This window comes from Danio rerio, chromosome 6 (assembly GCF_049306965.1).
Source record: "Danio rerio strain Tuebingen ecotype United States chromosome 6, GRCz12tu, whole genome shotgun sequence".
In the NCBI taxonomy this organism is placed as follows: Eukaryota; Metazoa; Chordata; class Actinopteri; order Cypriniformes; family Danionidae; genus Danio; species Danio rerio.
In genome coordinates, this window is record NC_133181.1 from 44,500,134 (window position 1) to 44,526,615 (window position 26,482).

General features: G+C 34.8%; 1 protein-coding gene across 3 annotated transcripts; it reads left to right on the forward strand.

The window, feature by feature from the left end:
- Positions 1 to 4,525: 4,525 nt before the first annotated feature.
- On the forward strand, positions 4,526 to 25,251 carry oxtra (oxytocin receptor a). Of its 3 annotated transcripts, XR_012407138.1 has the most exons (4): positions 4,526 to 4,627; positions 4,834 to 5,914; positions 21,673 to 22,928; positions 24,066 to 25,251. XR_012407138.1 is itself a non-coding variant. In XM_005166001.6 (3 exons), the coding sequence occupies exons 2-3, from the start codon at positions 4,999 to 5,001 to the stop codon at positions 21,921 to 21,923; spliced, it is 1,167 nt and encodes a 388-aa protein (XP_005166058.1). In that variant the 5' UTR covers positions 4,526 to 4,627; positions 4,834 to 4,998; the 3' UTR covers positions 21,924 to 25,251. The 3 variants fall into 3 exon arrangements, 2 of the variants coding, with proteins under 2 accessions (XP_005166058.1, NP_001186299.1); XM_005166001.6 differs by having other exon boundaries at positions 21,673 to 25,251; NM_001199370.1 differs by lacking the exons at positions 4,526 to 4,627; positions 24,066 to 25,251 and having other exon boundaries at positions 4,999 to 5,914; positions 21,673 to 21,923.
- The last annotated feature ends 1,231 nt before the right edge of the window (positions 25,252 to 26,482 follow it).

Sequence of the window (26,482 nt, forward strand, 5' to 3'; positions counted from 1 at the left end):
TCTGTATAATATTGTGTAGCCATATGTCTACATTGCATACTGAAATGTGAGTTATGTACGTTCAGTTAAAGTGTATAATATTCTCAGGCTGAAAAGGAACAGAAGGACCACCTTTCCAAAGGTGAAAACAAATGGTCAGAGTTTCATTGAAGATTACTAAAACAAACAAATTTACAGTGGATTAACTTGCATTAATTATTCACCCTAAGTGAACTAGCAAAATAAACATTGTAAATTTTGATCCCACACAGACTTTAAAACCAACTGAGCATCATTTAAAAACCATATTGTTGCTGACCATGTTCATTTTTTATGACTACAGTGTATTCATTTTAAAAGGTCACTCCCAAGTGGATAACGCATAATGTCAAATTGCCTTTATGGTGAAATAAAAAATTTGCATCATGTATCTACAGCCAACAAATCTGCAGCAACTATGTGATGCTATCATGTCAATATGTACTAATATCTCTGAGCAATGTTTCCAGCACCTTGTTGAATTTAAGGCATAAAGAATTAAGATGGATTTAATGGCAAAATTACTGGTAAGGTGCACCTAAAATAAGTAGTTGATGAATGTATGTACAGTAAACTGTATAGCAAAGCCACTGGAAACCAAGTTACTACTGATGAGTGTTTGGCCTTTCATGGATCATTGCTACCTAATCGATAATCACGTGTGTCTGTTCCACATCAGTATTTGTTCTTCATCAAATGTATGCAGTTTATTGAGCGAAAGAAACCTCTTTCTAAAACAAAAACATTACACCTTTTTCTAGGTGCACAGTTCATATATGTATAATATTGTGTAGCCATACTGAAATGTGCATTAAAGGATATCACTTTCTCACTTCATCATTTCATCTGCTTTGTATTTTGTTCAGCACAATAACCAAATATTTGACAAATAAACAAACCCTCTGTACCATTTCATTTTAATTTGATTAATTTTCTCATTTATTTGTTTATAAAGGCACGGCTGACCATTTCTAGATACTTTCTTAGCCTCGTTTTTGTTTTAACCAGCTACACTCGCCAAAGGGAATGAAGGTCAAAAATCAAATTGCAGTGGAGCTGTGCCAGCGAGAATAACGGGCCAATACAAATCAAATTTCTGATAGATGAGACACGTTTTTTTCAGAAATCTACATATGAAAACAGCTTTAATTCTTTAACTGCCCAACAAAGAAAAAACATCTTTGAAATGGATTTCTTAACTCATGTTGTTATAGTAAACACACTCAATGCAATTTTTTCTAACACCTCCCATAATTTCTAAAATATCAACCTCTACCAAATAGTAGATATGTCGGTTTATGGTAAAAGTACCAGAATTAATACCTAAGACCAATTCATTTATATATATATATATATATATATATATATATATATATATATATATATATATATATATATATATATATATATATATATATATATGCAAGATAAATCATTTTTGAACACTAAATCATCTTTATTTTTTTAAAGTATGCCATAAAATATTTCAGATTTTCATTTAACATCTTATTTTATATATTTATTTTTTACAATAAATCAAAATCAAGTGTAATAGTGCAACAGGATTATGTTTGTTTGATTTTTTGTAAACCAACAATGCTGTTTGTAAACTTATTTAAAACAGTTATTCTTTAAATGACTTTAACAGTCATTATTTAAAACAGTCTAAACTTGGTCAACTATTGGGTGGAGCAAGCTAAAGAGTTCAGAATGTTACCAATTAAACAAAAGTGATGCTTTTTCAAGCCATGGATGTTCTTTGAAAAGTAAACTAGTTGTTTAAAGTTTGGTGAAGAAGTACAGAGCTGTTCCCTTTCTCCACTGAGAATAATGAGTGAGCTTTGCTGTAAATAAACAGCACTGTAAGAAGAATATGTCTGCTATAGGGTCAGCCAGGTCCTGCTATTTTCTGTAGAAGTAGCCAGACTGTTTTTGAAGCTAAAACTCTGATTATATAAGGTGACTGCAGTCACATTCCGAGCTCCTCTTTGGTGGCCAAAAGAGATTTTAGGATGCTTCTGTGATAGGGAGAGTGTTATTATGCCAATTATGGCCTGTACGGCATGACAGGAACCTGCATTTGCACAAGTATTTAGCTTGGTTCCTCTATGAGCATCACATATCTGTTAGAAGAATCTCAAGCTGGGAAATCTGTGTGTCATTTCGCAGGAGCTGTTTGGGTAAATTTGTCATAAATTTTGTGATGGCACGTGGAGCCTATTCAGTGGTTTTGCCACTGTACAGTGGAAAGCATCTTGAAATTTAACTAGAGATGCCAATGACAGGTGTAATTTACAGCTCTTTGTGGTCTCAGCAAGATTTTTCCCACCACTGTGACAAGGATTCTTTATACCTACTTGCAATGTAAGGCAGCTGAACAGTTTTATGCATATTTTCTCCAAAGACAGTGGAGGCAGATGTTTTGTTCGAAGCATAATCACAAAGCAGAATACAGAATCGTTCCCTTTGCACAATACCTTTTTTCTTTACAGTCCTGGTGTCTATGATAGCTAGCACATGGTTTGAAAGTTAAGATGTTAGATTATCTGAGTCAAATAAACCATTTCTTGCAGTTGCCCAGTGGGATATCTGAGGCAAAGTCCAGCCAAATGAGTGATGGTGAGATAGCTGTGCACCAGTGGGGCTGGAAAACATGAAGGCTGTTGTAGCATGAAGTGATTTATTCCCCTCGTATGCCACATTCAGGACATTCCACTTTTGGGTGTTATGAGTGACAGGAAAGTGAGTGATTTAGCTCCATTAATGGATTGCACAGTGACAGTCTATGATACGATGATCTTATCGTGTGTGTGATTCTTCTTATCACATCCTTTCTGACATTAAATATCCTTTAAAGGTGACATTAGATGACTATTTTACACACGTTGATATGATTTTTAAGGGTCTTAATGAAAAGTGTACTCAAAAAATTATATTCGCTGTTTGTTCAAACTACTTTTTCAAATTGAGCTGCAATAATACAATTCTTGAGTTTTTTAGGAGACAAAAAATTGTTTTATTTTCAATCCACTTAAATTTGCAAAAAGTAATGGGTTATTTATTTGTTTCATGTTGTCCCAACACAAATCAGTTGTGTGAAACGCAGCATTTTTACAGATATAAATTACTTTGGTTACATTTCTCAGTGGTGGTTTAAAAACCCCTTTAACCCTGTCAAAGTCCACAGTAATCTGTTTCACGTCTTTAAATGCTGATCCAGACTCTTCATAAACAAGCAAAACAAATTTATATTGTATGGTATTGAATCATATTTTATATATTGTCATCATCATCATCATCATCACAGCATGTAATAATTACTTTAATTGTGTTTACTTAACTGTATGATTTGAATTATACAACTCATTTCAAACACAGAAATTACTTTGACCCTGTCACCTCTATTAACTTGGAATGTGAATGTAGAAACATGCAGTTTTTGTAAAGCTGCTCTGAAACTATGACATTATGCAAATTAATTGAATCAAATTTCATTTCAAATGCATTTTTGCTGAAGAATAAAATAAATATTCATCTAATACTCAAATTGGACGTACACTATTTCAGGTGACTTTCAAATTTCCTTAATATTGTAATAACACTAAAACTATCATAACAAAAAAAGCAAACTGTTTTTATTTCATGTCTAAATTCCTAATAATAAAAGAGCTACACTGCTTATTGATGTGGTAGCAATTCCAGTGGGTTAAAAATCAGTAACACTTTAAACTATTGTGACATAATTCGAGGTCAGTGATCATTTTTTTCAAAACATAAATAAATGTTTTTTATAAACAAAAAAATCTAAAACTATAAAAACAAATTGTGTTAATGGACATCTTTTTTTTTTTTACAACATGTTATCATCTGACATTAACAATTTATGTTATTTCCATAACTGATTATGCATGTCATCTTCCTGAAGTGTGTTGACTTTGAGTTATTTTCCTGACCCTGGTGTGAGATGTCCACTGAGAGACACTGACGCAGATCAGGACTCAGGCATTCAGTTGATGGAGTGCGATAAGATCCATTTGGGGCATACTAATAAGTCATCTTGAGATATTCAAAACATGAGCTGCGAGCTAGCAAAGATAACAGTGCTGACTGCTATTTCACATGAATAAGTCAAATATTTTGTGTTGATGTCCTTGAGAGAAAAAGGCTGAAAAATATTATTCATATTTATTATTGCATGTAATTTAAGGATATTTCAGTTTTTTTTAAATATACAAAATAAGACCAGATTTTCCCAATATAAATCATTTGATTTAATTGCTGTAATAACTGCTCCATTTTCAGCATAAATGCCCCTTATGAAAAATGAAATATCGCCTAATTACAACGCAGTATGCAAGAAAACATACAGAGAATTCAGGCTATGACCAGAGGAGCTCAATGGTTTGTAATAGACCACACAGACCCCTAGTGGAAGTCACTGGTAAGGCAGGGTAGGGAGAACCATTGAGAAGATGTATAAGTGGTGATATCGTGACGCGATCCATTCAGTGTGAGCCGAGTGAGAGCAAAGCAGCTCCTCCACCTCCAGGACTCTCATTTACACCTACTCTGCATGCTGCTGGAGAACACCAAGCAATGGATAATAACTGTAAGTACTTGGTCTATTATGATTTAATTATTATTACAATATTTTAAGAAGTAGCCTGTTTTTAAGTTTGTTTAAAGAAATCCAAATGACTGTTTAATTGCATATTTAATACATTTTAGTTGTAAAAAGCGTGGTAATAATTACTCCCTAAAAACTTTAGGCAAAATGTCATATTTTTAAAAATAAAATCTGCTTATATCTCACAGTAAAGGTTGAAACGAGTTGAGGGATCACCACAACAGATCAGCAAAAGGAATATCCCTGTTCCTAGAGATCACCTGTTCGGTTAAAAGCTGCATTATGCGCGAGGAAAACTAGTTTCTGGCGTTTTTGTTTTGTTTTTGGAGACGCGGGCGTGCGCTTTGGACACCATGGAGGACATCTTCAAGGATCAAGACTTTTGGTCCTTTAATGAGTCATCCAGAAACGCCACCAATGAAACCTACGGCGTGAACCAGACGGTGAATCCCCTCAAGCGGAACGAAGAGGTGGCCAAAGTGGAAGTTACCGTGTTGGCCTTGGTGCTGTTCTTGGCGCTCGCCGGTAACCTTTGCGTCCTTATTGCAATCCACACAGCCAAGCACAGCCAGTCTCGCATGTATTACTTCATGAAGCACCTCAGCATTGCAGACCTGGTCGTGGCCGTCTTCCAGGTTCTTCCTCAACTCATTTGGGACATCACTTTTCGCTTTTATGGTCCGGACATCTTGTGTAGGTTGGTGAAGTATCTTCAGACTGTTGGGATGTTCGCCTCCACCTACATGCTGGTGCTGATGTCCATAGACAGATGCATGGCGATCTGCCAACCTCTTCGTTCTTTACACAAGAGAAAGGACCGCTGTTACGTGATTTGTTCATGGGCACTGAGCTTACTTTTCAGCATCCCGCAGGTTTATATCTTCTCCCTACGGGAGGTGGGTTCAGGAGTCTATGATTGCTGGGGAGATTTTGTTCAGCCTTGGGGAGCGAAAGCCTACATTACGTGGATTAGTCTGACAATATACATTATACCAGTGACCATTCTGAGTGTCTGCTACGGGCTGATAAGCTTTAAAATATGGCAAAACTTTAAAAGGAAGACGAAGAGGGACCAGTGCATCACTCTCACACCCAAAGCATCCAAAGGCAACGCGCTCGCGCGGGTCAGCAGCGTCAAACTCATTTCCAAGGCCAAAATCACCACCGTTAAAATGACTTTTGTTATCGTACTGGCTTACATAGTGTGTTGGACTCCGTTTTTCTCCGTGCAGATGTGGTCAGCATGGGATCCTGAAGCACCGAGGGAAGGTGAGTTAATTTTTTTTGTGTGGTTTGATTTGTGTTTACGCACGTGCAAATGGATTCAAATGAAATTTGTTGTGATTATTAACTGTAAAATAAGGTAGTTTGTGGAATCAATCAAAAGTTTGAATAATCTGTTTACTTTATTATCTTCTGTTCAAATTGCAAATGTTGTCCACCGTGATTTTGCTTTGTTTTTAACATGTTTTGAACTAATATTCTTAGTGACTTTTTGTGATATTCTTTGGGTAGAAAGATTGAGACTACCGAAAATTATCTTGAATTTACGATTTGTTATCGTTTTATTCTATTAAATACTAATGACATTTCTGCCAAATTTAAAAGCTATAAAATATTGATTAATTAATTGATTGATTTATTGATTGATTGATTGCACGATTACTGCCAAGTTTTGAGATATCTTTAATAAACACAATACGTTTTAGTTTTGAAGTGTTAAGAAATAATATAGCCCTGATTTTCTGTCACAACAAAACATTTGATATTTTTAGCAATTGTAAATTTCTTTTAAAAATCGTCACGTGAAAATGTTTATGCATTTTGAAGAAATTTTGACTTCAGACAATGTATCTTACTTACTGAAAATATATATATAAATGTAAATATATACACACACACACACACACACACACACACAGACAGACAGACAGACAGACAGACAGACAGACAGACAGACAGACAGACAGACAGACAGACAGACAGACAGATAGATAGATAGATAGATAGATAGATAGATAGATAGATAGATAGATAGATAGATAGATAGATAGATAGATAATTCTGCAGGGATATATTTGTTGTCTGTAATATTGCTGTTAAATAGGCTAGTTACCAAGCCTTTAGTGTTATTAAATATATAGCAATTTAAACAATTAAACTTTCTTCTAATATTTAGTATTGTCAGGGTACAAAAATGTCAAAGAATACAAAAATGTAAATGGTTGTACCAAGTTTTTAAAATTCATTCACAGAGCAAACATTTCGGCACTTGTTTACATTTTAACTGATGTTTTTCCTTATTTTTTGGCAAAACATGATGGGCTGTAAAAAAAAAAAAGTGCATACACTCTCGAAAATAAAGGTAGGAGAGCTGTCACTGGGGTGGTACCTTTTCAGAAGATACACATTTGTACTTAAAGGGTCCTTATTGGTATCTCAAAAGCTTACTTGTACCTACAAATTTGAAGTGGTAAACTTTTCTACTTTTAGGTACTAATATGTACCTTTGAGGTATCTTTAGGGAACCTATAGGTACAAATGTGTACTTTTGAAAAGGTACTACCCCAGTTCTTTGATGACATCGATTTTGAGGTCAACCTGGAAGTTTAGTTGATTTGAAAGTTTTCTCAGGGATGGTGGTGATATAATATGGAATAATTCAGCTTTAAAAGACCCTCAAAAACAGGTTACGTAGTCATGCATCAGAAATCAATAAAAAAATTGGCTTAAAGAAATAATCTACTGTCATCTGGACGGTGTTTTCAAGCACTGATGTTTTCACACCATCTAATATCTTTTTTCAGCTGATAAACATTTTCAGCTACCACTTAAACACACTTTTCAAAAAGTCCAAAGGTGAAAACTGTGGTTATCAGTCTGGTCTTGTCAGATAACCAACACATTTTAAAGGGCAGCCTAATGAGTTTTCAGCACTACGTTAAACGCTTCCTGACCATGATATTGTGTTCTTTCAAAAGCTAAGGTGCTTTTAATTTTTTTGTAATTCAAGGTATGAGATGAATAAGATTCTATCAGTCCAGAGCTGGTATTGCTGTGATGGGTATCTCACTTTTAAATCACTACAGATGTAGTCCACTATAAACAGCAGAGCCATAAAGACCGGCCTCGGGGAAACATTAATATTCAGCAGAGCAGCACCGCTTAAATCATGAGCGTCTGTATGAGAAATCACCCACCCAAATAAAACCCCAGACACAACTCCAGATTAAAAAAAATGCTGTTTTGAATATATAAGCATAATGAAGCTAGAAGACATTATTTGCACTGCATATGATGAGATCAATGGCTTGACGTTTACAAATAGAGACATCCAGTAGCTCTAAAACTTACAGAGATATTGCATTTTATAGAAATAGTAAGTGACAAATTTGACGTTTTGGTAAACTCAAAAGTTCAAGGTTACAGTAACTGCATTTCTCCTCTTGTGTGTTTTAAAGAAAATGTCAATGAGCTAGATTCTTGCCAGGAGTTTTACTATGTTTGTCTTGTAGCAATAAAAAGAGTAAGGCATGGTCACACGTCATACACTTCAGAGAGACAAAATACACACTGTAAACCCCAACAGTCTACTTTAAAATTGACTAAAAGTTAATTCTACTCATTTGAAAAGAGTTTTGAACTCAGTGTTGAAGGTAATGATCTAATTAAATACCTCATTACTTTAACTTAAATGGAGTAAGTTCACAGTCCCATTAGGATTAGTTTTTTTTACTCAATGGTTTGTTGCAATAGGTTTCCTCAATTAGTTTTACAGTGCATACTTTTAGAAATGCAACTAATTCTAAGTTCAATTAAGTTCATTGGATTTCACGCAATTCCTTTATGTTCTTAACACAAATCTATTAAGTTAACTTGTTTTTACAAATTTAAATTGATTGAACATAAAACAATTAAGTTATCCCACAAAAACCCCAAGAATTGTCTTGATTCAGCTCATTATAAATAAAGACTGTAGTTTGAAAAAGCAGCAAAAAATATTAGTTACTTAAAGCAAGTAAACCAATGGCATTAAAAGCAACAAGTTAACTTTAGAAAAATAATGTAAGTAAACCCATTGTAACTTGGAACTCCAAAGTTGACCTAATTTTTATAATTATGCTTATTGTTCTTAGTTTTTTTTAAGTCAACTAATCCCTTTTTACTGTGTCAGACTATTTTAGAACGTTTGTTTTCAAATAATTACTGAAATTATCACAATATCTCATATTTGGTGGTTCATTAAGTCTACTGTATGAAATGTACAATTATAGACTGAACACACACTGGAGTCTGGAAGAGCAGATTTAATTTACTATATGTCATTTTGCTTGATACAGAAAAGCTTGGGGAGAAAATCAAATATAATAAAGGTGTATTGGATAAAAAGTGATTAGTTTACTTTTATTTATTTATTTTTTTTAAAGTGAGTACAATTTGCATAATTATAAAAATTAGGTCAACTTAACAGTTTCAAGTTACAATGGGTTTACTTACACTATTTTATAATCAAGTCAACTTGTTGTTTTTAAGGCGGTTGGTTTACTCGCTTTAAGTAACTAATCACTTTTTACAGTTTGTTTATTTAATAATTTTAAGGTGTACTCATTTTTCAAAGTAAAGTCATCTAAACACTTTTTACTGTGTATGAGATACACACAGCCTCACAGCAAGTAACTGGTTCAAATCCTGGCTGGGCAAGTTGGCATTTCTGTGTGAAGTTTGCTTGTTCTCCTGTGTTTGTGTGGGGTTCCTCCGGGTGCTCTGGTTTCCCTACAGTCTATAGGTGAATTGGATAAACTATTGGGCATAGTGTATGGTTGGCGGTTCATTCTGCTGTGTCAGTCTCTGACGATTAAAGGGACAATGCTAAGGAGAATGAATGATTAATTTTTTTTTTTTTTCAAATTTAAGTGGATTGTTAACTTAAAACAATTAAGTTGGCCCCCAAAACACTTGAGAATTGTGTTGTTTCAACTCATTTTAAATTAAAAAAGCAAAAGTCATTTTTTAGTGTACTGACTTGTTTAATAAAAAAGTAACTCTGATGATGCACACATCATGGCAAAACATAAATATTAAGACAACACAGATTTATGCATTTACAGTGGCTGACATCACAGCTATAGAAAAACCCATGACATTTCTATAAATGTGTGGGGAAAAGCAGTTTCTTTTGGCTGAGAGCCGTGTTGTGTTTGGAAACATTGAAGATATAATGCTCAAAGCTCAGATCTAATAAGATTAAATGAGAGCTTTATGTTGAGACTCTTCTGGGTTTGGCAGTGTCATGGCAGGTTTGGCTTCTAGTGTTGTTCTTCTCTCCATGGCACTTACTTAAATTGCAAGAGCAAAACAGCTTTCCAGTAAGTCTTCCAAACTTTAGGAGTCAAAACATTTGGACAAATGAGAGTAATTGACCTGTTGGACTACAATAGGAACATGCGTAGAGTTAATTTCATTTTATGCAATGGAGATCAAATATTTTGGGTTAGTAGGATTTTTTTGAAAGAAAATCATGCATTTGTTCAGCAAGTGTGCATTCAATAGAACCCTATTTTTTGTTTGTTTGTGACGCAGTCATAATTTGTTGCTGTTATATATTGAATGCTATCAATTTGTCACATTTTTAATGAATCAAAAGAAGGTCAGTGCACTTAAATTAAACTGTGATTTACACTATTAACCACAAAAAGACTATTTGGGTGCAAACACTTGTCTGCTTTTGGGGATGTTTTCATCCACTCTGGGGTGATTTTAAAGCTTAATTTGGCCACAACTGTCTCTGTGTTTCAGCAAATGAAATGATTTTTGGTGACAAGTCTAAATTTGGGAGAAGTTTCAAAAACACAATAATACACTTTGGGCAAATCTGTCCTTTGTTTTAGTGGCTGCTTTTGCCCCATTGACTTCCATTATAATGACATTTTCTGATTTCAAAGCCTTGACATCATATTATTATGTGTCTTTATTGTTGGTGGTTTTCCAGTTGGGAAGAGGTCAAATTTTTCATTTTTTTGCTGTTGATCATCAGTTACAGTTCAAAGAAAGCTTAGTTTCCTGTCGGTGTGTCTGCATGTGTGAGTGAGTTTTGCGCACTTATCTTGGTGTGTCTGAGAAACCAAATCAAAATAAGCACCTCAGCTCTCAGAACACAGTAAACACAGTAAGTGTATTTATGCATGCAAACTAAAATCTGCTGTTTTATTCTATATAAAATACAGACACTTTTTTTAAGGCCCATCTAAAGGGTGTATGGTGCCAACTGACGATCAGTAAGAATTATACATTTTTAACTTTTACCAGCGGTACACTGCAAGAGGGTTGCTGGTTCGAGTCCTGTCTGGAAAAGTTGGCTTTTCTGTGTGGAGTTTGCATGTTCTCCCTGTGTTTGCGTGTGTTTCCTCTCGGTGCTCCGGTTTCCCCTACAGTCCAAAGAGCTATAGGTGAGTTGAATAAGCTAAATTGGCCAGAGTGTATGTGTGGGTTTAATTCAAGAGTGTATAGGTGTTTCCCAGTGCTGGGTTGTGGCTGGAAGGACATCTGCTGTGTAAAACATATGCTGGATAAGTTGGCGGTTCATTCTGCTGTGGGGACCCCTGAATAATAATAAGACTAAGCCAAAAAAATGAATGAATGGACTTTTGCCAACAGGGAAAAACACCAGCAATCAAAAATGCATGATCATTTGATGTCAAGGCTTTGCAATAGAAAAATGTTGTTATAATGGAAGTCAATAGGGCAAAAACAGCTACAAACATAACAAAAGGTAGTCAATTTGAACAATACACAAGGCTTAATGTCTTTGTGCATTTTAACATTTTATGTGAGAAAAAAGCATTTTCATAATGCGCACAGAACTCAAGAATTGTTATGAATGTTACTATCATGCAGATTAAGGTTAATCTTATTTTAATAATATTATAATATTAGACGGCACGGTGGCTTAGTGGTTAGCACTGTGACCTGACAGCAAGAAGGCCGCTGGTTTGAGTCCCGGCTGGACCAGTTGGCATTTCTGTGTGGAGTTTGCATGTTCTCCACATGTTGGCATGGATTTCCTAAAGTTGCTCCGGTTAAATAAGCTAAATTGGCCATGGTGTAGGAGTGTGTATGTAAATGTGAGAGTGTATGAGTGTTTTCCAATGCTGGGTTGCGACTGGAAGGGCATTCGCTGTGTAAAACATATGCTGGAATAGTTGGCGATTCATTCCACTGTGGCAAATCCTGATAAATCAGGGACTAAGCTGAAGTAAATGAATAATAATAATAATAAAAGAGCATAAATTATCCCCATGTTGTAATTACAATAGTACTTTGCCAAAAGAAAAAATAATAATAATAATATTTCATTTGAATAAAAGATACATTTATGAATTATTAATTAACAATTTATTAATTCATTTACAAAACAAAGTTACATAACACAGAACTTCTTTTTAAAAAGTTAATACTAAAAACACATTTATGGGACTTTTATTACAAAAACAAAGTACAATAAATGATAAAATGTAATGCAGTAATGTAACAATTTACACATTTTAATATTTCATTATTAACTCGCATAACTTATGCTTTCAACTTAAAAAAATTGTTTAACCATTAAAACATATCCTTTTTTTCTTTGCACCCTATTTTTTTTAAACCTTTTCATTCTCTCTTTCTTTGTGTTCATTGATCTCCTTTCGATGGTACAGAGATGTGCTTGCCCAGTTTAACTGAGGCCTGTGATCTCAGCACAAATAGAAAGTAGCAAACAGAAAAGCAATACACTTGACTGAAGCCCCATCTGGGTTTGTTGCTTACTCCTTTATTTCTAAATTCAATTTCCACTTCTCCGAGACAGAAGGCTCAAATACTGAATCTTTATGTCTTAACATTTGCTGTGAGTGACCACACAGATACGTACACCAAAAAATAAGTTCTTGCCAACCTGTTTGACTCTCAGTTAATCATTTATTTGCTTACATGTGATCCATATGTCTTATTTTCCAAGCTTGTTTTCCCAGTGCTTGCTCTTATTTAAAATGTGCCACTGCTAATAGGGGCACCCTTGATAAATACAAAGCAAAGAAGGCTGTGAAAAAAATGTTTAAATTGTCTAACCATTTGCAATTATTCTTTTTATTTTATAATAATATTATTAATATTATTTAAATTTTATTTAATTAATAGTAATAATTAATATTATTATTATTCACAAAACAAATATCTTATTGTTTAATACATGAGTGCTACAAGTATTGGCTCCCCTATGATTTTATATGACCAAAATATTTTTAATGTATATTGATATCTCTCATATAGTACACCTAATTAATGAGGAAGTTGAAATTGTTCAAACATGATATACTGTTTGACAGGACTTTACATATAAATAAACACACATAGTTCAGACTGTCAGTCATTCATCACAGTGGGAAAAACAAAGAACAGAGCTGTGATTAAAGGCAAAGGATTGTTGAGCTTCACAAAATAGAAAGCAGCGTTAAGTAAACAGTAAAAACATTAAATATGACCATTTCCAGAATCAAGGAAGTAATGAAGAAATTCTAGTCAGCTGTAAGTGTTATGGATCAGTCTGGAAGAGTCATGTGTCTGTCTTTTAGGAGGATGGTTTGAGTAGGTAGAGAAATCGCCAAGAATCACAGATGATGGATAATTGCTAAATTTAGTTTGATCTTAAGGTAAGAAAATCTACAAAACTACAACACAATATCACAAACATCACCACAAAGTGTTTGAAAGGGTTTCGTTTTATTTTTTTTTTGTACTATTATAATAAAAAATAATGTCTGTTAGACTAAAGCAATTCACAGCACTGGCAGGATCAAATATATAAATATATGATAGCTTAGGAGTGACCAAAATTGCTTGGATATTGGACAATCAAAAAACATATATACTAATGTCTCTGCTTGTTTGCAAAAAGAACAGGAGCTATCGATGTCCAAAAATGTAGAAATACTGGAATTTACTGGATAAATTTTATGTAAAATTTTACAATTAATTATTTATTTTATCTTGTTGGAAATACAGTATTTCCCAGGTAAAAGCCATGTTAGCCTTCATTGCTCATATAGCTTATAAAGTGCCAGTATACTGAAAGGCAGTATAAATGAATGCACTGAAAAATGTGGTCCTACACATTTGTTTATTTGTTTTAAATCCCTATTGCTGTTTCCATATAAGCAAAAAATCATTTTAGATATTTAAATTCTGCATCGATTGATTTTTTTTATTTTCAAAAATCATTGATGTTCTGTCTTGAATTGATTCTGAGCTTAGTTCTTTACAGCAGATGGCGCTGTATGATTTACAAACAGCCGTACTCTGCTTGCATTCAATTCCTTACAAATACCGCCTGAACCAAAAATACTTAATACATTTTGGAAAGTTGAAGTGCATAACAAGAGTTTGCATTATTTTTGGATCATAAAAACCAGCTTGCACAATGGCTCTTCCTTATAAGTGTTTGAGCGTACACATAAAAACTAGCCTAGAGCGCCATCTGCTCAGAATGATTCAAAAGAGAAAATACCAATGCATTTTTTAAATCTCCAAATCGTTTCATTTTTTTCACAATTCTAATGCTGTGTTCACACCATTCACAATGCACATGAATAAATCGCATGTAAACAAACTTTCTGAGTTTAACTGCTTTAAATACTATTAAATCCTGTGTTAAATTCACTTCTGAGTTGACGCGAATTCGCATCAGGGGCAGGGATTCTGTCTGCCTGGTGACCCCAGCTTTTTGTTGCTAAATGACTAACATGGATTTTATTGAGAGAGTAGCAGTGTGCTTTATGTGCTTTAGGAATGTTGAAAAACAGTGTAGATTCTTTCAGCGTCGTGTCTGAGTCCACTAGATCCTTTCTGAGGTGCACACAGCTCTGTGAGTTCATAAACTCCTCCAAAAACTATACCAGCAGGAGGATTTCCCGTCGAGACACCAACAACAGGTGCTATGTCCTAATCAGGCTTCTACAAGAGCAAGCTCCTGATTAGTTAAGTTCAGATCTTCCAACTCAAGCTAATCACTTGATTCGTGCATCAAACATGCAAAATGCTCAATTTGCATTGCTTCATTTGCACGAATCGCATGGTACAAGACGCCTCATTTGCACAAATCGTGCAGTAGGAAGTCTAATTGTGTGTATGCATTGTATTAACATGTAAATCACTCACGCTTGATGCTTCATCCACATCTGGTGTGAATGCACCATTGTGGTGTGTTTTTGTTGATCTCCAATATTCATTCCTTCATATGTTTTTTTTTCTTTCCACTGGGTTATTCTTTTCTTTCTATGTAGCCTTACAAGCACAACTTAGCTGTTTCTCTATTCCTGACACAGACCGATCTTTTTAAAATGCACCACAGTTTTTGGGGAAAGGTCTGTGGTACAGTAGGTGCATGGTTCATGTCTCAGATTCTTCTTTTTCACCCAGATGCATCATCCTTTTTTGTCAGTGTGTGGACATCACTGGAGTTGATATCATACAAGCCAATATACTTTAGTATGCAATAGGCATGTTTAATTTAAAACAGTCTACTTGCCAGCTAAATATTAATCAAAATATTGTCCCCTCTTTTCCTCTTTTCATCTTAACAATCATATTTAAGGACTACTCAAGGTGCCAAGCACTGCAGTCATGCCGGTATTTCTAATGATAAACATTATTCATTTATTCATTATTCATGTTTGGATTCACAGAATTTGCAATATATAATTTTCTTTTTTTTAGCTGAAAACAGGTTTGCTCAATGCCAGAATTCTCAGAACTCATAGTAGTAAGCAAAACTCAGTGCTTTATTTAATTAATTTAGATTAATGGGACCGCACCATGATCAAAACTGACAGAGGGGTCACCCACACTCAAATACAGTACATTACAATAATATACTGTAACAAAAAAATAATTTAACACAAAAACAACTAATTCAAAAACAAATAATGAACATAACATACATAAATCATATTCATTTATACATAAATCATAAAAATAAACAATTAATTTTTCTCATTGTTTTTAATATTTACCAGCATGCACTATAGCAAATTAATAATTAGGAACTCATTGTCACCCTTTTCCATGCAAAAAAAAAAAAAAAAAAAACTAAACAAAAACATAAACTGCATAACTTAGCACACAAATGAAATATAAAAATGAAAATGAAAACATAACAAAACAAACAAATAAATAAGCAATCTTAACTTTTAAATAAACCTTTTTAATTTAAATTCTTTTGGCTTCAGTCCTCACACCATAAACTGTAAAAAATATGTACATAGTATCCGCGACATCACCCATAGGTTTCTGAAGCTACAAGTGGGCATGGCCAATGGTTGCCATTTTGTCCACGGGTCATCGCACCGACTGGGGGTAACCAAAAATGGGCAAAGAGGCGGGGCATGAGCGAGCTACAGATGCCTGCTAGCATTTTGCTTAGATGAGTTTTTCTTTTCTTTGTTTGTGTTCTGACTAGGCATGGGCTGGTATAAGATTCTGACGGTATGATAACCTTGGATATAAATATCACAGTTTCACGGTATGACAGTATTGAGATTACTGCTCTAAAATATATTCTTTTTAAATGTCTGAGTAAAAAACAAAACCTTTTTTCTTCTTTGTACACAATATATTTTAATTGATAACACTTTACAATAAGGTTCATTAGTTAATGCATTTACTAACATGAACTAATCATGAACAACACATGTACTGCATTTATTAATCATAATTAAACATTTACTAATGCATTAATAACACCCAAGTCCATGCTTGTTAACATTAGTTAATGCACCATGAGTTAACATGAACTAACAATGAACTACTCCATTTTTATTAACTAACATTAACTAACATGAACAAATACAGTAGCAGATGTATTGTTCACTGTTTGTTCATGTTAGTAAATGCATTAATTAACATTAACTAATGAACCTTATTGTAAAGTGTGACCTTTCAATTTGAGGAACATTTAAAGTGTTTTGGAACAGTAAGGTAATTCAAAAAATTATTGACTTCTGTTGCCTTCATTTGTTTCAAAAACATTTTTTTTTACAATTTAAAACGACATCTTTAGAGATCTTTTCTGCTGGAGATACTGCTGTCCTAAAAAAAAATGTAAGAACAGTATAGCAGAAAATTTTGATGGTTTTAAAACCTTGACTTTTCCAAACCGTGGCATACCTTGAACACAGTTATCGTCCCATGCTTAGTTCTGACCATGTGCTTGGTTGTGTACTAAAATAACAAATTCTGTTTGGTCTTTTAAAAACACTGTTGTAATACACTGAGCCACTAAGCATTGTTCTTATGATATTTTTCCACAGGAGGAAATTGCGAATTACTTCCAAATACTTTAAATATAGTCTGTGCTAGCAAAAGCAACGCTATTTATGAAATCCTATCATGACACTGCATGACAGTGTTTCAGATGACTGTTAAAGAATTTTTAAGAATAAAAATTTCACTCACCTGGGAAAAAGAGATCACTTGAAAGGTTTGTGAGCACAATTATGTGTACACAGCAAGCCATATTATCTAATAATTGTAAGAAATAATCCCAAAAGGCCACATAATATGTGTATAGCAACATATAACAAAACAAAAATATGATATATGTGCAGAGCTCAGTGGCTAATCAGCTGAGGTGAAGTGACAGCGACCGGCAACATCTAGCTGTCACTCAAATGGCCATGCCTTTAATTATGCAAACTTAATTTAAATAAAATGTAAAAAAACAATACTGGTTGAAACTGGCTGTAAACATGTTTGTATCAGCTGTAAAATTGGCCAGTTTGGCATAGCAGTCAGTGGATATCTGGAGTTTCTGGAGCCAGCCCCCTAAGGTCAGTTAAGGAATTGCAGTTTCAGTTACGTCTGTATTAGCTTCAAAAGGGAGAGCTGGATGTTGCCACTTGCCTCGCTTTCTCTTTATATATTTGTTCATTTGAGTTGCAAGTTCTGTTTGTTTTTTTCTCCAGGTTTCTTTTTTTTTATCATAGATTCATTGCTAAAACATTTTTTATGAAAAGATTTCACATAACAAGTCCAGTTTTCCGATTCTAATTAGATGAGCTGCTCTCTCTTTTCTATTCTGATCAGCTCTGAAAATGCAACTCAAATTTGAGTAAAATGTTGATAAACCAAACTGTTGTTTCTTTATTGTTACTTGAACAGTTTAACTCATCCTTGCTAAAGTATGTCATTCTTATGCATCGCAGTGTTCTGTAAACTACGGTATACAGTGTTATTAAAAAGCAAAATCGACAGTTAACCCTCTAATGCACGGCGTAACCATATGGTAACATGATACTCATATTCATTTCCCTGCCCCTGTTTCTTTGAAACCAACATATTATTTTTTTGAGCAGCCAATGATGTGCTTTGGTTAAGCCACATGACATCGAGTGTTTTTCTGTAGCTCGATTCCTGACAGACTGGCTTTTATTGTGTGTAGTTGTTAAATGCAAATGTAAACGTCAATAAAAGCAAAGGATCAAATTATGTCAGATCCACAAAAAAATCTGAAACATCACCTCCAGTAAGTTATGATGACATATTCACAACTCAAAATTTTTTAAATCAATTTAGTTTTTTTGTATGTTACCAAATGGCAACACTTTGCAATAGTGGAACATGCAATATTGCAAGGGGTTAGCTAGATAGCAAGGTCAGCTGTGAACTTTTAAGTTGTAACAATAACAACATAAATGCTAGTAATATAATGTTGAATTCTTGTATGTTAATGACAGTTGCATTATGGATAAAATCTAGTTTTAATGGCAATACTTTTGAATAGATATGAATACAGGGAACAGTGTATTAGCAAGCACCATGTTCTATGGTAATTTAAAAAAGAAAAGGACAGAACTGCTCTTCCTGCAGATGAAAATGAGGATGAGAAGGGTTTAGTGACCATGAGAATAATGCAGACTGGACATTTGATAGGGACAGTTCAGGTAAGTTAGCTCAAACGCAGATAAGACAGGCATAGTATAGTATATAGGATAATATATTTAAACATTGTTAGCTAGTAGCTGATGCATCTGGATATACTAGACTTGTTATTTATTTGTTATAATATTTACTGGAGAAAATATTTATATTTACTGTATGTTGTATATGTGATTCATTCATTTTCTTGTCGGCTTAGTCCCTTTAATAATCCGGGGTCGCCACAGCGGAATGCACCGCCAACTTATCCAGCAAGTTTTTACGCAGCGGATGCCCTTCCAGCCACAACCCATCTCTGGGAAACATCCACACACACATTCACACACACACTCATACACTACGGACAATTTAGCCTACCCAATTCACCTATACTACATGTCTTTGGACTGTGGGGGAAACCAGAGCACCCGTAGGAAACCCACGCGAAGGCAGGGAGAACATGCAAACTCCACACAGAAACGCCAACTGAGCCGAGGTTCGAACCAGCGACCTTCTTGCTGTGAGGTGACAGCACTACCTACTGCGCCACTGCCTTGCCGTTGTAAATATGATAATACAATTTTATGATTGTTTTTAATAATATTCAGCAAAAAAATAAAAAATAAATAAATGAAAGCTGTTGGAATATGAGTTGTGGTAAAGTATGTATAAGGTGTCATTTATAAGTTCTAAAGCTCATAATGCTGCAACACCAATTAAATTATTTTAACTAAATAAATGATTAATTATGCGGAAAGTTTTAAATTTGAAATTTCTCAGGTAGATCCACTGTTGGACGTTGTTGCCATACGGCAACATTTCATAAAGTACCTTAAAAAAAAAGAATTGTTTCCTTTTTTTTTTTTTTTTTACAGCACTTTAAGTTAAGCCATTTTAAGAAAAGAAAGTCAAATATTTTTTTTACAGGTTTATCAAAATGTGTGCGGTGGAGGGTTAAATCTCACAGTTAAGGGTTTTCTCACTTCAGCTCTTGCTTGCGAACACTCCTTTCCCATGATGAAAATCACAACAACTTTGACCTCGAGTAGCTTATTGCTTAAATGTAAATAGGAGCATAATGAGTTTACCTCTTTCAGTCATCTCCTGCTTTCTAGCTTAGCAGATCTTTCAGCATTGTTATGAGCTAGCAAACAAGTTCTTGTTTATTCTGTCTATATGCGTCTGTTTGTAAAGCAAGGACAGCTCAGTGACAGATTCCACAGGCCGCTAACACTGTTTTTATAATAAAGAAGTCACATGACATCATGCAGTTTTGCAGTGCAAAACAAGATTGTCGGAAATGATAAAGCATGTCTGATTTTGGGGCTCAATGCTGAATGACACCAAAGCTTTTCACATATTTCTGAACTTCTTAGATAAATAAAACAGTGGCGCAGGCCCTTATCAAGATACATAACCAAAATAAATTGCTTCATTTGCAATGACTGTTGTATTAGTGTGCAACGTTTTCCCAGTGACATGTTTTCATCTTTCCTTCTGCAGTTGCTCATTCAGACCTAATCTGTGCTAATATGAGATCTGAGAGATTGCTCTGTATGAGGTTAGATATAGGACACAGCCTATGTCATTCATCTTAATTTTACAGTTTGGCACTGAATATCACTCTTATTTGATGTAAGGTTTACTTAAAAATATTCAGAAATTGCTAACAAACAGTAGATTTGCCTAATGAATCTTTGTTAAAAGTTTGTAGTCTTCTTGATTCAGACACCCGTGTCATAGTAATTTTATTATTTCAGTCACACATCCTTCAAACAATACTTACACTGTAAAAAAAGTTGATTCAACTCAAAATTGTAAGGCAACTTGCTGCAGAACTTTTTTGAGTTTACTCAACTTAAATTGTCAAGTGCAGTACTCGGGTTAAGACAATTAAAAAAGCTCTGCAGCAAGTTGCCTTACAATTTTGAGTTGAATCAACTTTTTTTACAGTGTGTGTCTTGTCTAGTTACTGCAGCTTAAATTTTCTAGTTAGCTCAAATTTAACTTTCTAGTTAACGCAACTTCATTTTTATAGTTCTCATAGATTATTCTTTTTCTACTTACAAAACTTAATTTTTCTAGTTACTGCCACTTAATTTTTACCGTTATAACAGCTTTTTTTCTAGTTACCGCATGTTACATTTTCTAGTTACTGCAACATAATTTTTATAGTTCTCATAGCTTTTTTCTAGCTACTAAAACTTTTTTTCTAATTACTGAAATTGTGTTCTTATAACTTTCTTTCTAGTTACAGAAATTTAATTTTTCTTGTTACAGCATGTTATGTTTTCTAGTTACTGCAACTTCATTTTTATAGTTCTTATAGCTTTTTTTCTTGTTACTGAAAATAAGTTTTTCTAGTTACCACAAATTCTTTTTTTTCTAGTTGCCGCAACTTAATTTTTTTGGTTACTGCATATTGTTTTCTAGTTACCGCAACGTCATTTTCATCATTCTCATAGCTTTTTTCTAGTTACCGAAACGTAATTTTTTCTAGTTACTGCAAATTATTTTTTAGTTACTGCAGTTTTATTTTTCTAGTTACTGCAAAATAAGTTTTTTAGTTACTGCAACTCTATTTTTATCGTTCTCATAGCTTCTTTTTTCTAGTTACCAAAATTAAATTTTCTAGTTACTATAACATATTTTTTCTAGTTTCTGCAACTTATACTTTTCTAGTTATAATTACAAAATGATTACGACAAAATTATTAGCCCCTTTAAGCTATTTTTCCCCAATAGTCTACAGAACAAACCATAACTATACAATAACTTGCCTAGTTACCCTAGCCTGCCCTGTTAACCTTATTAACCTAGTTAAGCCATTAAATGTCACTTTAAGCTGTGTAGAAGTGTCTTGAAAAATATCTAGTAAAATATTATTCTAAAATATTATTATTAATATTATACTGTCATTGTGGCAAAAATAAAATAAATCAGTTATTAGAGATGAGTTAATAAAACTGCTGTTTAGAAATGTGTTGAAAAAATCTTCTCTCAGTTAAACAGAAATTGTGAAAAAAAACAATAGGGGGCTAATAATTCTGACTTTTAAAGCTGTTTTCTTCTCCTCCAAAGCGATGCCCTTTATCATCTCCATGTTGCTGGCCAGTCTGAACAGCTGCTGCAACCCCTGGATCTACATGTTTTTTGCTGGCCATCTCTTCCATGACCTGAAGCAGAATCTGTTTTGCTGCTCCACGCTCTATCTGAAGTCCTCTCAATGCCGCTATGATCCAGAGCAAGATTCCCGTAAGAGCAACTCCTCCACCTACGTCATCAAAAGCACCAGCAGCCAGCGGAGCATCACCCAAACCTCCATCACATAAACCAGACATACAATCCCGAACCCATATACACCACAGGAAAGCTAAGAGACTGCGATGCAAGCTAAATGTCACAATCGGTTTGCTTCAGCTGTGTTTTCATCTGGGAAAAATTCAGAATGTCAGTTTAATTACTCCACTTGTGTTTCACCCATTTTCTTATCTCCAAGGACCTCGAGTGGCAGTAATCTGTTTTTTCTAGCTTCATGTTTTGTGTTTCTAGACTTTACAGAAGGAATGTTCTTTAATTCTGGTTCATGTTTACACTTAAAACCTGTTTACACACATTACTAAAATGCAGTTTAGGCTTGAAACACAATTAGACTTGGGAGACATTTCATTTTACACGTGGCATTTTAACCTGTACTTTTTGTCCACTTTTGACCATTTTCCTGATTTCCTTGAAGGGAGGATCTATGGGTGGGTGTATATCTGGGCTTTCAATTTGATATTGCAAAGTAAAGTGTACAAATTATACAATGCATCCGGAAAGTATTTATAGCGCTTAGTTTTTCCACCTTTTTTAAAGTTACAGCCTTATTTCAAAATGGATTAAATTCATTTATTTTCTACACACAATACCCTATAATGACAATGTGAAAGAAGAGTTTTTGAAATTGTTGCAAATTTATTGAAAAATAAAAAACCTGAAAATCACATGTACATAAGTATTCTGTGAAACTCAAAAGTAAGCTCAGGTACATTCTGTTTTCACTGATCATTCTTGAGATGTTTCAGCAGCTTAATTGTTGTTCATCTTTGGTAAATTTAGTTGATTGAACTTGATTTGAAAAGGCATACACCTGTCTATATAAAGTCCCAGGGTTGACAGTGCATGTCAAAGCACAAATCAAGCATGAAGACAAAGGAATTGTCTGTAGACCTCTGAGACAGAATTGCCTCGAGGCACAAGGCTGGGGAAGGTTACAGAAAAAAAAATTCTGCTGCTTCCAATGAGCACAGTGGTCTGCATCATCCGTAAGTGGAAGATGTTTGGAACCACCAGGGGCCTCATGTATCAATGCTGCGTACGCACAAAAGCTTTGCGTACGCCAGGTTTCACACTCAGAATCACTCACGTTAGGATTTACTAACGATGAACTGAACGTGGGAATGTGCGCAGCTCCACGCCAGCTTTATGGCTGGCGTATGCACATTTTTTGTGCGTGTCTGTTTTATTTCCATTGGCGACTCCTAGAGGCAGTTGTGTTAAATTGCTCTCTACAAAGTGTCTTTGAGCCTTGCAATGGCAGCTGTATGAGACGGGTTCAGCAGGTATATAAGGTTTCCATACCATACAGTTGACCAGCCAAACATTAAAGCGCAATTTGCAGCGGTCGCCTGTTTTCCCAATGTAATCTGAGCGATCTACTGCACGCACATTGCTATAAAGACACTATCTGAAGATGAATTTGCATGCGTGAATCAGAAACATTTCCATTCAATAAATGTGCAAATAAAATATGATGCACAAACTTATTAATGATTCCTACTTGTCTTTCTCTTGATAAATAGTTGACAAAATCTGATATGTAGTGGGAAAAAGAAAAATGAGTTCATCAGACGCTGGATTCGAACCGAGTTCAAGCTTGAACGTGTCAAAACATGTTGACATGCGTATTACAAGCTGCACCACTGAGACTGTTAAGGGTATAGCAACATTTTACACCTATAAACCACACTATTTCCTTTTTAATTCACTCAGTGCGATGTTCAGACCCAACTGTGTTAACCGCATCAGCAAAACTCTCCCACTCTATTTTTTTCTTTTGTTGTTAATTCTGGAGGACAAACTCGCAAATAACAGTTTTTCTCCGATCTACCTCCGAAAGCAGCACCTCCAATTCACATTCTGTTCAAAGTTTCTCTTTTTGCTTGCTTTTGCCATTGCTTTTTCATTGGGTTTTGCCAAAGTAGAGTCATTAGCATATTCATACGGGGGAGGAGGCAGGGAGGGGTTTTGTGCTCGTGCATGTTGCGCTCAGTTTCACGTTCATTCGGATGTACAAAAGAATGTGCGTGAGATTCGGCGTACGCAGTGTTTCATACATTTGAATTTTTTTCTGTGTACGCACATTTACAGCTTTGTGCGTACGCAATGTTTTAGTATGATTTCCACGCAAGTCTTCGTACATGAGGCCCCAGGACTCCTAGAGCTGACCGGCCATCTAAGCAGAGTGGTCGGGGGAGAAGGGCCTTAGTCAGGGAGGCGATCAATAACCTGATGGTTATTCTGCCTGAGCTCCAGCGTTTTTCTTTGGAGAGAGGAGAACCTTACATGGACAACCATCTGTGCAGCAATCCACCAATCAGGCCTGTACGGTAGAGTGGCTAGACTTCCAGACGGAAGCCTCTCCCTGCCTGGAATTTACCAGAAAGCATCTGACGGACTCTCAGTCCATAAGAAACTAAATTCTCTGGTCTGGTGAGATTAAAATTGAACACTTTGGAGTGAATGCCAGGCGTTACGTTTGGAGAAAACCAGGTACTGCTTATCACCAGGCTAATAACATCCCTACAGTGAAGCATGGTGGTGGCAGCATCATGCTGTGGGGATATTTTTTTAACAGCAGGAACTGGAAGACTAGTGAGGATAGAGAGAAATTTGAATGCAGTAATGTACAGAGACATCCTGAATGAAATGCTGCCTCAGAGTGCTTTTGACCTCAGACTGGGAAGATGGTTCATCTTTCAGCAGGATAATGACTCAAAGCATACCACCTAAATTTCAATGGAGTGGCTTCACAACAACTCTGTGAATGTCCTTGAGTGGCCCATCCAGAGCCCAGACCTAAATACTATTGAACATCTCTGGAGAGATATGAAAATGGCTGTACACTGTTGCTTCCCATCCAACCTGATAGAGCTTGAGAGGTACTGCAAAGAGAAATGGGCAAAAATTCCCAAAGACAGGTGTGCCAAGCTTGTGGCATCATATTCAAAAAGACTTGAGGCTGTAATTGCTGCCAAACATGCAGCAACAAATGCTTAAGTGTGAATACTTATGTATATGCGATTTTCAGTTTTTTTTTTTTTTTAATACATTTGCAGCAATTTCATAAAATCTTTTTTCACATTTTCATTATGGGGTATTGTGTGTAGAACTTTGAGGAAATAAATGAATTTAATTAATTTTGAATTAAGGCTGTAACATTAAAAATGTGAAAAAAGTGAAGTGCTATCAATACTTTCCGGATGCACTGTATTTAAACACAACTGGAGGCAACAGAAAATTATACAGACAGCAGTAGATTTTGTTCCTTCTTTCTGAACACTGTGGGTTTGTGTTAGAGATGGATGATAATACAATTATACACCTAGCAATGTGAAACGCTACAGTTGTATTTTTCTTAAATTTTTAACGATACTGATGCCAATGCCAATACTACTTTTTATTTTAAAAGTGAATGTCATTTTTCAAAATAATGTTTTTGAATAAGATTATTACAAATTATCTAATGCAAATTATTAAATATATAGCAGTGTGATATGGCTGTATGTCAGCACTGATGGGACACTGTTAGTGTCTTACCAGTGATGATATACAGCCATATCGCACTGCTGTGAGAGTAATATTGCGATAATACAACAGTTCGATGGCATAATCATATGTCACAAAATCCTTTTGCATGAGGAACTACTTCCATTTATTCTTAGGTGATTTTGTTCACATGTTAAGATTTTAAGGCTTAACGGCATGCAAATGCATCAGTCTAGAGACATTTCCCTGCATTTCTCTGTTGCAATTGGGATGTAGCAATAATTAACCCCAAAAAATCAAAAGCAAAGCAAAAACTATCAGACCACTGTATAAATACAGCACTACAACAAACAAGAGAGAGATCAACTTAGAGGAGAAAAACTCAATCAAATTGAGGTAAGCGACTTTCTAAGCGCTTATTATGCAGTCTCTGTTGCCATCTTGTGGTGGAACATCAACCTCCTCTGTTCAGTATGACAGGCTGATGGATGCCAAGGCACTGTATCTCAGAAATTATAAATATTTAAAATAGGCACTATCCTCATAAATAAACTGCATAAATAAACTACATTCTTGACTAAAAAAAGCCTCAAACGTACATTATGTTGTCCAACAGCTGCAATATTTGTCAAACTGTAGTGAGTTTATTAATCTGCGGTCACTCTATGTGGGCGGAGTAATACAGAAGGGTAAAGAGGCTATACGAGTACTGTTATTAATATTGTTAATTTTTTTTACTTTGATACTTTATATAAAACTACTTATTTCGATTTTAAAACTAACAATTTATAATGCTTAAACAACTTAAACATAAATCTTAATAAGGAACAACAGCACCAACAAAAACTGCTAGCAAACATTCACTGATTTCTTAATTTAAAGCGACTTTTTGTCTTCAGCATTCAACTGTCTAGATTTTTGTAGTTTTTATTTAGGCTCTGAAGATCACTAATTTCAGAAAAGCAAGTCTAATTAGATGTGAGTCTGACCAATCAAGAAATAGCAATATGCTGTATCTTTAGATGCAAGTCTGACCAATCATAAAAGACCAGTATATCATCGTCTGACTGTCCGATGATCA

Coding starts and splice junctions, on each gene's coding strand:
- oxtra (XM_005166001.6), top strand. CDS start 4,999: ATGGAGGACATCTTCAAGGATCAAGACTTTTGGTCCTTTAATGAGTCA. Junction 5,915..21,672: donor TCCTGAAGCACCGAGGGAAG/GTGAGTTAATTT, acceptor TCTCCTCCAAAG/CGATGCCCTTTATCATCTCC.